The sequence below is a fragment of the Podarcis muralis genome, chromosome W (genome assembly GCF_964188315.1).
Source record: "Podarcis muralis chromosome W, rPodMur119.hap1.1, whole genome shotgun sequence".
In the NCBI taxonomy this organism is placed as follows: Eukaryota; Metazoa; Chordata; class Lepidosauria; order Squamata; family Lacertidae; genus Podarcis; species Podarcis muralis.
The window spans coordinates 11,255,167-11,268,446 of record NC_135674.1 but is presented as its reverse complement, the minus strand read 5'-3'; the positions used below and the strand labels follow the sequence as shown (position 1 = coordinate 11,268,446).

Here is a 13,280-nt window from a genome sequence, read left to right as displayed (position 1 = left end):
CATAAAAACCCTATAAGATGTTCTTGAGGCTCCATCACGGGCACCCCGCCATACTCGCTCTAGCCATCTGAGGTCCCGCTTCATTTTCCGGAGCTCCTCGGTAAACCAGGGAGCCCGGTTTCTGCGGGGTCGCAGAGGGCGCTTAAGTGCAATCTCATCGATAGCTGCCAGGAGCTGGGTATTCCAGCTCTCAACAAGCTCAGTCAATGAGTCACCAGGGGGAGCAAGGTCCCGCAAGACTTGGCGGAATCTATCAGGGTCCATCAGCCTCTGCGGGCGAGCCCAAATCGGCTCGCCACCTAAGCAGGGTGGGGGTGAAAAGTCAATCCTGGCTTTCAGAGCGTAGTGATCAGACCATGGCACCTTCATCGAAGGAGACATGATCACATCTATACCGACGCCAAAGATCAAATCCAGCGTGTGGCCTGCTTGATGTGTGGGGCCCGAAACAAACTGGGAGAGCACTAGTGCCGCAATGGAAGACACCAGGTCCAGAGCCTGTGAGGAGGGAGTGGCATCAGCATGGATGTTGAAGTCCCCCAATACCAATAGATTAGAAAAGTACAGCATTTTGAGGAAAAATTCATTTGAGTCGAAAAATACATTCAGATCCATTTTTAAAGTCAATGAGAAAGATAGAGTGAAAAAGCATCCATTCCCCAAGGTACCGTTGACCTTCTTGTAGGGTGTGAAGGCAGAATACGATCTATTTGATATTGGTAGGGTCCTTCTCCTTCATTCCCCTCTCTGACCCTGACTCTCTTACGACACAGGGACCGTCCCAGAGTGTGGGCACAACTTCTGCCGGTCCGGCCTGATCCAGTTCAGCGGGGCAAAAAGGAGGCTGGCTTCCTGTCCTCAAGGCCGAGTTGGAGTCCAGAGAAGGAGCCTCGTCCGCAATCGGCAATTGGCTACCTTTGTTGAAGTAGCCAAGACTCTCAGTCTTCCAGAGGGAAAGGAGGAGTCTGTGAGAAGCACCAGGAGCCCCTGAAACTCTTTTGCAAGGAGGATGAAGCCCCCATCTGTGTGGTTTGGGGCAGATCCAAGAAGCACCAACACCACGAGGTGATTCCTCTGGAAGAGGCTGTCGAGGAATACAAGGTACCTTGAGCCAGCGAGTGAACTGCTGCAGGTAAGACGGCTCCAGGAAAAGGCTGCCTCCCATCCTTCCTGTGCCCCTTTCATGTACGCAAGGAGTGTAGGGGCTCAGTTGACGGAGCCTCGAGTCAGCTTTGTAATGGACAGGAACACCCCAGAGACCTGGGATGCTGAACTCACCTGAAGGCCGACTAGAGATTCTTCAGTCTTCTTGAGGGAAGGGGAGGGGATTTTCTGCTCCTTGCTGATGATTTGCCTCCGAATGCCTTCCCGCTGGGCAATGCTGCCTTCCTGCCCTGCCCTGGGCTTCGCCAAGGATGCAGTCAGGCCTCCTTCTGACATGAGCCAGTCTCTTGACCAAGCTTCTCTTCCCGTTCCCTCCACAACTTCTGGGTGGATCCCCTTCCCCATAGATCCTGATCGGCCCATAATGGTGCTCGGTCACAGTGACCAAAGAGCAAGACAGAGGGACTCATCCAGACTGCGCCACCTTCTCCACTCACAATCCCATATGGCCAGACGTACAAGTGCTTCTGAACGCCCTCTTTAAGGAGGCTGAGAAGGCTGGCATACTGGCAAAGGCAGGAGAAGCCCTATTACGGAATGATTACCAGATGTCCCCGTCTCCCGGGGACAGTCTCCCGATTTACAAATCTGTCCCCAACAGATTGTAGATTTGTAGATTTACTAGTAGGGAAGGAATGTTGCGTGATTGGTTCAACGGCCCAAGACACATCATATGGGGACTTCCGGCGAGGCAAAATGGCGGGTGCCAGGGCAATGAGCAGCTCCTGAAGCCAGCCAGAGCCAAGTGCACTAACAGGCTGGCTCCGGGCTGCTGAGACTGCCGCCTGCGCTGCCACTGCCGAGGGGGAACCAGGGATGCCCGGCGCGTCAACTGGGGGAACCGCTGACACCCCCCCAGGACCCAAATCGAGGCGGGAGCGAGAGCGCCCGGCCACGTGGCCAACTGCCCAGCGGCGCTCCAGGGCCAGTAAAAACCCCGGAGCCAACCCAGGGATAAGGAGGAAAGGAGAAGGAGAAGGAAGAGAGAGAAAGAGGAAGGAGAAAAAGGAGGGAAGCCCCGACCTTGCGGCCACTGAGGAAGAGAGGTAGGAGAGCACCAGGAGGGCAAGGACACGGGGCCGAGCCCAGTCCCGACCCGAGCCTACTCCACGGCAGATAGCACTCCAAGAGATCAGGCTGGGGCCCAGAGGAAGGCCACGCGACAGAGGAGACCCAGAAGAGAAGGTATTACTTCTTTTTTTTTAAAAAAAATGATTTTTAAAAAAATAACATTTATTTCTCTTTTGAAAAAGTGTCCCCGGATTCTTTGAAAAAAATCTGGTAACCTTACCTTAAATCCTAACCTTCTAATTCCAAGTCTCTTCTTTCTCAATATCCCCATTCCGTTAACCACACCAAGCAACAAGCTGTCAAATGCAAGTTTAAAACGCAAGCTTTCCTTTGCATCTCACAGAACTTTAAATGTAATTCGTGGTTTTTTTCACCTGTCTGCCAAACTTGGGTCGTTTTGCCGTCCTTTAAATGGGAAATCAGTAGTCAAGCCATACTTTTTGGTAAAACGTTCGTCTGGATCCCGGAAGTCCTACCTGAGAAGAACAATGGGAGTGTCCGCTAGCACCAGCCGCTTCTCCTTCTGCAAGCAGTGCCACCCGAATTCCCACCTGGGATGAGCCGCTTGGCGCACTAAACTGAGCCGCCGGAGAAAGACTGAGGCGAGCGGCAAGTGGGAAGGGGAAGTTGTGCGCTTCTGTCCCGTCAGAAAAGTGCTGGGCTCTGTCTCTCCAGTTGCGCTTCCTCGGTTCAGAGGTGGACTATAGCAGCTGGGCTGGGCTGCCACAAAGCCCATCAAGGCCACAGGCTGCTAGCATGACTCATCCCGGCTTTCTCATCTGAGGGGAAAGGGTGCGCGGTCTTAAATGCTGGCCTTGGCAACTTGGCTGAGCTACCTTGGGCCAGTTCTTGGGCCAGCTTAGCCTCCCTCACAGAGCGTTGTTCTGAAGATACACTCAGGAAAACACCCGAGGCATGAAGAAGAAGAACGAGGAGAGTCTGGAAAGGGGGGTGGGGAGCGCTCCCCCCAGCAGCTCCAGGATGGGAAGTGCGTCCCGGGGGAAGCGGGATTCAGGCGGAGGAGGACGTTGGGTTGGGTGGGGGTTGCCAGGAGCAGCACGATGTCCCTCCAACCCCCGGCTTCCACTCTCCAGGCAGGCGCCCAACGTGGCCAGCTAGCACTTCAGCCTTGGCGTGCAGATCCCGGGTTCAGCCCCAGATCTCTGGAGCGGAAAGGCTCTTGGGCGCTGGGTGTGAATATGAAAGGCAGCATCTGTCAGAATAGGTCATACAGAGCCAGTACAGATGAACGTGACTATTGGTTCGCTTCCTCGGCATCCCAGAACTGTGAAGGTTGCCTCAACTGTTGAGCAGCACAGCTAAGGAAGAAGGAGTGGCGTGTCTCCGGGTGGAGCATAGCTCCCATTCCCTTCCAAACACACAGACAGGACAGTGTGGTGGCACCCAGGGAATAGTTGCAGCAGCCGGATGGCTGGCTGAAACACACACCATTGCACTCTTTTTGAATGGGATTCAATCTGAATCAGCCAGTTAGTGAACTTGGTGCTCCTGTGCAACAAACCCGCTACAAAATTGCTCTTTCCCTCACACTTCCAGGTCCCTCCAGCTGGGCTTTTTGAGTGTGATGGGTTTTTCTCACTCCAGAGCAGTTTGTGTTTAAGCTGAAAGTCACCAGGAAAGCAAGGGAGGCTAAAATTTTTGCATTTGTTGATATAATAAGGTTTTAATAACTCTAATAATGACTATGTGGAAATGACTGGGAAAAGGGGGGAAAAGGAAAATCAAGGCTTTCGACTCTTGGTTTCCTGGAAGAAGATCAAAAGACTCCCCTGGACTAGAAGAGACATCTCATTAACAACTGGAGAAATGCCAAAGAACTTTGGATATCTGCTTGGGAGGTTTCTGATGCAGTATTAATTTAACAAGGAGCCAGGAGTGAAACCGAAAGTAGACTGACCAGCTAGCTGAATCCAATTATATTGCTATGGGGGGGGGGGGGGAACCTCTAACATTTTACTTTTCGATACTTGTACTTCCAGGGTGAATTGAATGGGTGGAGGGGGGTGGAGGAGAGGCAGAAAGAAGAGCTAACTTGTCCGTGCCTGGGGGCGCAATCTGGATGGTTCTGCCGGGGCGCAAGATCTCCTAACTACTGCTCTGCGCCTCTGGACCAGGGGTGGATGGTGCTCATTGGGACTGGGAGGGTGGAAGGCAAGGAGGCCAACAGTAGGTGGCGCCAGAGCCAAGGAGTGGCAGAGCAAATGCGTTCTGTATCTGAGATGGAGTGGGAAGGGGCTGGCGGCCACCGCAGCCATCCGCTATCTGCCCTCATGGAGTGGCCAGAATCCACTGGGCAAATGCTCATCTTGCAAGAGTCTGGGTCTTCTGCTATTGCTCTCTTAGAAACCGTGCCCAGGTGGGATGTTTCGTTTTTCGTAGCTTGTTCCGTTTCTTTGTTCGGGTTCCTACGTCACACCAGCAGTTTAAATGGCAACACTCCTTTGCAAGATTGGCCGCCTTTGCAAGATTTCTGCCCATGCTTCAGACATGCAGCCCTAAGAGCAGCTCTGACTCCCACTCTAGGCCCCTCTGCCCCAGTCTTCCTCCTGATGTAGGCTACAGGATCTGGGAAGTCTGATCCAGCTTTGAGGTGTGGTTCCATATGGCCATTAGTACTGTTGTGTTTTTGCCAGAGAGCCACCTGGTAAGGAAGATCTCCAAGCACGCTTCCTAGGAGGTCCTCTTTAATCCTCAGATGTGCCCACAAAGGCATGATCCAGCACCCTCATGCCACAGCTGCCTCTGGAGTGACCCTCCCTCCGGTAAGAGGCGTGCCTCACAGCTGAGTGCCTGGTTGTTTGTGTAGGGCGGAGGCTGGGAATCTTGTGGGCTCCCAGATATTGCCAGATCCAATGGCCTTCTGCCTCAGCCAGCATGGCCAACGGTCAGGGGTGATGGAATCCAACAACATCTAGAGGGCCACACAATTCCCCATCCCTGGTCTAGTGAATTTGAGGTTCTTGGTTTCTCTCCCTCTGCCCCCTTTTGCCTGGAAAAGCACTTTGGCAGATTCCTTTGGAGGATTTGGGTGTAACAAGCTGTAGCAGCGCACTGAATAAAACAACTCTGAGAAGCTGAAACACCGGGCTGTTTTCTTTTCTAATAAAAATATTCACTGTGCAGTTCACAGGCACAAAACACAATGTTGATATTGTCCAGGAAATGGGTTTTCAGTTGGAGGGCATGGGTTGCGTGAGAGCATGTTGTGCGGGATAACCAGTCTCATATAACCAACATGCTTCAGTCTAATTAGTGCATGAAGGGGTTAACACCATAGAGTAAGCTGTCCTGCCATCTTAGCCATGTCTCTTCCCCTTACCTTGGGAGTGAGTTCTGATCAATTCTGGTATTCACTTTTTCAGCGTTTAATGTACTGTAGGTTTTTCCTGATTTTATGGTTTTATCTTTTTGTAAACGGCTTTGATGTTTCTTACCATCTGGTAGTGTATAAATTTTATGAAGTAAATAATTTCGAACAAACAAACAAATAAATAAATAAATAGGAAGCTGTAAAACCACAACCTCCGAAATGAAAGCTACTGTGCCTCCAGACAGATGTTTTTGCCTGGAGGGGGGCCGTATTCTGCAATGTGCTACCGATGCAAGAACAGTGCAGCTTTCTAATGGACTGTCCACGCAAACATCATTCTGCTTTCTCAGTTGCTCTGCAATGCTTCGCCAGGGTTACCACATCATGGCCACCTGGGGGTGCGCTCCTGTGTTGTAGCTCAGCAAAAGCAGGACAAAATTCCTCTAGTGTGGCTCACAGTGAGGGCTGCTGAGAGTTGGGAGACATCTTGGAGGCCAAAGAGTTTGCTTTTCTGCTCAGTACAGGGGATCTTGCCAGCTCTTCACCCCTGACTGGCCGAAGATGTCCATCTCTCATCCATGCAGCTCCACAGCGTGCCTGGATGATGACTCAGATGGAGCTGGACACACCATTCCTGAAGGATGCAATAATATTGCAATTGTGGTGGACCAACTACATGCCAACAGGATGTCGGACTGAATGGGCCTTGGCCTGACCCAGCAAGGCTCTTCAAATGCGCTTATGTTCCCCTGACTTTGGGGACGCCTTGCAGGAGTCTCACCTGTCTCATGGCTATTCTTCTAGTGTGGACCAGTTCTACAAGCTCTCCCCCGAAAGCAGGTGCACCATCCAGAACATGCTGGCGCTGTACCTGAAGAAGAAAGCGAACACAGACCAGGAGGCAGGGACTTCTAGGGGAAGCGAGGCCTTCATGCGGGAAGCCTTGACTCCTCACGTGCTCCCCGGGATCAGCTTCGACCCCACCACCCAGTCGTCTGCTGGTGTCACTCTTCCCCCTGGCCCAGAACAGGAGGCTCCTTCCCAACACGCAGAATGCCTTGCACGTGATCGATGGGCCTTTGGTCACTGTGACATAGGCAGGGCCGGATTTATGTATAGGCTAAGTAGGCTGAAGCCTAGGGCCTCTAGATCTAGGGGGCCTCGCCAGCCTGCCCGCTCCCCAGCGCCGCAGACAGTCTTCCCTCTCCCCAAATTGCAAACCCAAGACTTCATGCAGGGCATTTCTCCCCCATTTCAAGGACATTTTGCTTCAAAAGGAAAGGTGGACTTGGAGAAGGCAAGCAAAATGCGAGGGAGATAGTGAAAGATACAGGAAATTGAATGCAAATTTCCAAAAAATAGCAAGGAGAGACAAGAGGGCCTTCTTAAACGAGCAATGCAAAGAAATAGAGGAAAACAACAGAATGGGAAGAACCAGAGATCTGTTCAAGAAAAGTGGAGCTGTGAAAGGAACATTTCATACAAAGTTTACCATAATAAAGGACAAAGGTGGAAAGAACCTAACAGAAGCAGAAGACATCGAGAAGAGGTGGCAAGTATACACAGAGGAATTATACCAGAAAGATATGGATGTCTCATACACCCCAGGTAGTGTGGTTGCTAACCTTGAGCCTGACATCCTGGAGAGCAAAGTCAAATGGGCCTTAGAAAGCACTGCTAATAACAAGGCCAGTGGAAGTGATGATATTCCAGCTGAACTATTAAATTTTGTTAAAGATGATGCTGTTAAGGTGCTACACGCAATATGCCAGAAAGTTTGGAAAACTCAGCAGTGGCCAGAGGATTGGAGAAGACCACTCTACCTCCTTTAGAGGAAAAGGCCTTGAGGGGAGGGCCTGTTGCCTCCACAATCCTTCCTAAACATGCATAAGCTGAGAGGCAATTGTCCGACAAATGTGGTGCTGTGGGGAGGCAGGAACATTTTCCTGCAGTTAAGTATTTTCTAAGTTCCTTTCCCGAAACGTCCCCAAACGGTTCTGAAGCCTCTCTAACCTCAGAAGTCTTTTCCTCTCTCCGGAATTCTGGGATTCGAGGATAACTTCATGGAGAAGGAAAGAATAATAATAATAATAATAATAATAATAATAATAATAATAATAAATTTTATTTATATCCCGCCCTCCCCAGCCAAAGCTGGGCTCAGGGCGGCTAACAACAATCGAAATAGTCCAACATTCTAAAAACATTCATTATAAAATTAATTAAATCAAATTAAAATCAAATTAATGGCAACCATCAAGCAAAATTCTGTGCAGATTGCCAGAGGAGGGGGTCAGGCTGCGCCCTGCAGAAACCTGCAGAATCAACAAATGAGTGCCCGCCGGGAGCCTCCACCCCCACCGCTGCCACCAAGCAGGCTGTAAGTTGCCTTAGAGGTGTACTGTGCTCTCCCGCCTCCTTGCTTTTAAGGACTACTTGAGTTCTGTTCTCATCTCCTTGAGGCGTATCCGTGACAAGGAGAGCATGAGCAAGAAGCAACCCCAATGACCCACACTATGCGCAAGCTCTTTGTGCCTTCCACACATCCGCAGTCCAGACAGAGAGAGGGACTTATCCAGCACGTCCTCGCCAAGAGAGAGAAGGAATATGTCAACACCCAGAATTTCAGGTCAGATCATGCAAAAGTGCAAAGACCAGTGGAACCTGTATCAGAGTTGGGGCTTTAGAAAGCGACATCTACATGACAGCTTTATTGTTGGGTGCCAGGCAAAGTCTGTCCTGTTCACTCAGGCCACATGGGTGGGTAATGGAAAGTATTAGTTGTGGTGGGCAATTTTCCTTGGTGCCACATACTGAACCGTGGCTTCATATTATGAGCAGGACGGCAGCCTCTCCTCCAGGTTTGCACACCTCTCCCCCACCCCAAGCCTATTGGGAAGCTTCCACTTGTATTTTAAATTAACCACAGTTTGGTGTGTCCAGATCCTAAGGTGGTTAATCTTACCAGCTTTGTAAACCCATGATTGGAAGTTGGCTTGTTTCAATGAGCCATGGTTCAAATGAAGCGGTTTGTGCAGCTTCAGACATTGTGACAAGATGCAGTTAATCCAAAACTGAAGCAAAACCTTTGGAACTCCTCCTCAAAGCTGTGCTGGAGGACAGGGAGGTGTGACCCCCCCCCCAACACTTGGTGTGGGTCATCCTTATAATGCTAAGCTTACTACTTCAAACAAAGTTTTTGAGTTTTTGCTTTGGTTATTTCCTCGTACTGTTAGTAGTAAGGTAAAGTTAAAGGGACCCCTGACCATTAGGTCCAGTCATGGCCGACTCTGGGGTTGCGGCGCTCATCTCGCTTTATTGGCCGAGGGAGCCAGCATGCAGCTTCCGGGTCATGTGGCCAGCATGACTAAGCCGCTTCTGGCGAACCAGAGCAGCACACGGAAACACCGTTTACCTTCCCACCAGAGCGGTACCTATTGATGTACTTGCACTTGGACGTGCTTTCGAACTGCTAGGTTGGCAGGAGCAGGGACCGAACAACGGGAGCTCACCCCGTCGCGGGGATTCGAACCGCCGACCTTCTGATCTGCAAGTCCTAGGCTCTGTGGTTTAACCCACAGCGCCACCCGTGTCCCACTGTTAGTAGTACCTAGTGGTCATTTGTTTTTCATGTCTGCTTTTATGATATGTTTATCAGTATGTGGTTAGCAGCTTCAGATGCTACTGTTTTACAGAGGCTGTTTAGCTTGCTCTTTTTACCCCTTTACTAGACAGGCTGTATTTCTGTGCTGTTTTCAGAGTGGGGAATGCCCATTCCTTCATGGCCAGCATGGAAACACAGAAGGCTAGCCATTTAGGAGGTTTGCAAAGAGGACAAGGGTGTTACGGGGTAATCTTCTAGCAAACAAGCTTGGCACAGCAGATCTGAGAGGTGGTTTTCTGCTCCCGGAAAGCCAGCCTGGAAACCAGGTTGCCAGGTGAAGGAAGAATGGAGAGATCAACCGACTCACTTGCCTTCAAAGAATTTCTGGTTGCCTGTGGCTACTGGGATAGTGCTTAGATATCAGGCTGGCTGACACATCTTAAAAAATACAAGGAAAAGGCTTTTTTTCTTTCCTTTCATTAGCAAAGCTCCTTTGGGGCCCCGAATAGCTAAGCTGAGGAAGAAGTGGCTGGTATTACTTGTTTGTTCTTGGTCCTGATCTTGCCTGCCCTTGCACACTCCTGTTGTCTTTGCATATTTAACCAGCACGTCTGTTCCGATTGGAGTCCTATTCCTGCAGTTCCACATCCTTCTCTTTGGCACTTGGGCATTCGGTTCCAGGAGCTGGACCTGAGCGCAGAGGCTTTCTTCTACTTGGACTCGACAAAGGAGCAAGAGTGGCTGACAGCTGTGGAAAAGGCTTTGCGTTCCAAATCCAAGTACAAGAAAGTAAGTCCAACCCCACCCATTTCTTCAGCAGCCAGACAGCTGTCAGGAGCTGGAGTGAGGAGGAGGAGGAGGAGGAGGAGGTCAGCAAGAAAAAACACCTGGTGTCAGTGGTGTTTTATTCAAAAGAAGCCAACATTCTTCATTCAAAGAAACCCAAACCGTGCAGGCCTAGTGATCACAGAAACCTTTCCCAACAGGTCTTGCCCCAGTGAGGTAGTTGTGAAGGCTGAAGGTTGCTACCCTCCCACCACTCTCTGAAGTCTCCTCCTCCCCCTGGTCCTTCCCAAGCAACCTGAGACTCTGACACCTTGCCTGTCTTTGCTCCCTCCTCTTAATTTCTCTGTGTTCTGGGAGACCAGCAGGGAGGGGAGCTGATCGCAGCAGGATGGGGAGACCCCCTGGCTTCTTCAGCAGCCTGCCTGATCTCTGCCTCTTGACCCCCGCCTCCAGCCTCCACTTCTGCCTAGGATTCTGGGCTGCTGTTTGCCACAGAATCTTCCTGCCCTCCTGCCTCTTCAGTTTCCAACACCTCCTCTTGCTCACAGTCTGCTCCCTCTTCTCCCTCTGACGACTCAGCGTCGTCCCCCCACCAGTTCCCTGGCTCTGAGCCTTCTTCCCTTGGGGGATCCCCAGTTGGTGCCCCCTGCCACTCCTATCTGCATCCAGCCGGCCCAGGACAGCAAGCAATGAACAGAGCTGGTAGACATCCCAGTACCTTGCATCTTCTAAGTGCAGCTGGTGCGTCTAGTCGGAATGATGTTGCTCATCTTTGTCAGGAAGGACCAGCTCAGCCGCATCAAGGAAGTGATGAGGGAGACAGTGGGCACAGGCATCATGGGGAAGATGGGGAGTAGACCCTGACAGCGGAATTCCCTACGTCTATCTTTCTGTCTGTCTATCTGTTTTTCTAATCTCTGCCAACCAGTTTCCCCCTCTTTCCTGCTTGCTCACTAACAGCCATCTTTGCTCCACCCCTGCAGGGTAACAAGGGGTGTGTGGCTGCGAGGTTTGTCTGCAACAATACCAGCTTCTGCATGGGACTTCCGGGTTGGCGCCATCAGTAATGGCGGATTCTCTCTGACTTTGAGGGACCGGCTCTGCGGGAATCGGGTCTGCACCGCTATGGCGAAGCGGGGACCCCTCAAAAATCACAGGCGGGTGAAGCCTGTGAGCGTGGGACTCGGCGGGCACCTTTCGCGCCCCCCCAATTTGCAAAGGAACCCATTTTTGAGCTCCAGAGCGAAGCGGGGTGAGTGGCGCGGTGCTGTGAGTCGACTGCTTCTTCCGCGGAGCGAAGCCTCACAGCCGTTATCGGAGAGCGCTGACTTTTTCCTGGGACAATTCGGCTATAAAAGCAACTACCCGTGAGTAAGATAAAATCGGAAATAAAGGAAGAAAAATGATTATTTCGGCACTGAAGCGGGGAGGCATAAACAGGAAGTCCGCATTCCGTTTCTTGTAAATAGAGTAAAGCAAAGAGACTGTAAGCTAAAACTTTGAAAGACATTTGAAAAGGTCAAAAATCCTAACGTCAAATAAGCGATCTCCCCTCCTGATTGCAGGAGAGGAGGGGGGTAAGGTTTGAAACGTACTTTCCTGCAAAAAAGAGAGGAAAGGAAGCTAAAATCCACTGCTTAAAACCTGGGAACGGACTGCCTATGGACAATAGGAATGCCGTACTGTGAAAAGCGCTGCTGGTAAATAGAGTACTTTTGACAGCTAACTCTGCAAGAGAGATACAGTGTTTCTGGCTGGCTTCTCCTGGTTTTAAAGTAACTGGAAATTAAGTGTAATTGAAACTGTTGTCTTTTTGTGAATTGGGGGGTTAAAAAAAAAAGTTACCTTCTTTATGGTAACAAGTTTTGACTGCTACTGTGTCCCCTAGAGGAAACTTGAAACTGTTACAATAACAACTGGGCCAGGGGAATTTTCCACTTCAAAACAAACTCAGGCCGTGGGACTGACCTTGGACTTTAACTAGAGTGTTATGGCAGATGGAAAACAAAAGATAGAGTTGCTTCAAGAAAAAACTACGAGGTCTGGTAGATCCTTTCGTACAGCTATTGGGTTGCAGCGAAGAGCATCAACATCTAGTCCTTCTGGACCATCAGGGGCTGCACCTGTACAAGTTAAATCAAAAGGAATGTCGTCTGAAGATGTTTTAGCTTTGGCTTTAGGAAAAATTAATGAATCTTTGGAAAATTTAACTAAACAAGTAGCTGAAACAAATAAACAAGTGGCTGAAGCATCAGTTAAAATTGATCAAAACACTACAAGTATTAACAATTTGGGACAGAAGGTGAACACCAATACAGAAACAATTGAGAAATTGCTACAGGAATCTACTTCGACCCGAAAGACAGCTGAAGAAGCAAAGGAAATAGCAACTGCTACTGAAGAGAAGATACCACCGATATACAGACAACTTGAGGACCATAGGTCGATGCTGTCTATGATTGAATTGAAGGAGAAACAAACGAATTTGAGGATCAGGGCTGTACCTGAACTTGAGAAAGATAATTTGATTGACTTTCTTATGCAGGAATTTGCAGACTTGGAGAAGGAAGAATTTAAGATAGTGAGTGCATTTAGGCTTGGAAGAGGAGGGAAGAAGAACAAGGTGAGAGACTGTTTGATTACCCTCCGAACAAAAGAGGAAGCCAAAATGGCATGGACAAGAATTGACCAAATATGGGTTACTAGAGGAATGGCACCGAAGACAAGAAAAGTGGAAATCTGCCCAAAAACCTGCTCCGACCATAATGCTGTGAAGATGGAGATGAAACTAACACCAACTGGCTCTTTCAGATGGAGGATGAATGACGCCTTATTTAGAGACGAAGAAGTGACTAAGAAGGTCCAAAAAACCCTGAGAGATTATTTCAAGATAAACATGAATACCAATGTTGAAAAAAGAGTAATCTGGGACGCAAGCAAAGCGGTTATGAGAGGGTTCTTGATACAACAGAATGCAATAAAGAAGAGAATCCAAAATGAGAAGAAAGATAAAATTTTGGAGAAAATAAAGGAAAGTGAGAAGAAATTGAGAGCAAAACCAAAGTCACAAGAGATCTTGAGAGAAATAAAGTTATATCAAGTACAATATATGAAAATGATCAATCAGGAAATAGAATGGAAAATTAAACAAATGAGACAAAAGACATTTGAGTCAGTTAACAAATGTGGGAAATTGTTAGCCTGGCAAATGAAAAAAAGACAAAAATTAAACACCTTTATAAATATAGAAGTGGAAGGAAAGAACATACAGAACCCAGCCGAGATTAGAAACTATTTCCAGAGGTACTTTAAGCAACTATATAC

At 49.3% G+C, this 13,280-nt stretch overlaps 1 protein-coding gene across 1 annotated transcript in view; it reads left to right on the top strand.

Annotated features, from left to right (window-relative positions):
- LOC144326408 (uncharacterized) overlaps nt 1–10,944 on the top strand; it is a 46,371-nt gene extending 35,427 nt beyond the window's left edge. The window contains 2 exon segments of the mRNA XM_077922977.1: nt 6,339–6,630; nt 10,940–10,944. Coding sequence (XP_077779103.1) covers nt 6,339–6,630; nt 10,940–10,944 — 297 coding nt within the window.
- Nucleotides 10,945–13,280: the final 2,336 nt, after the last annotated feature.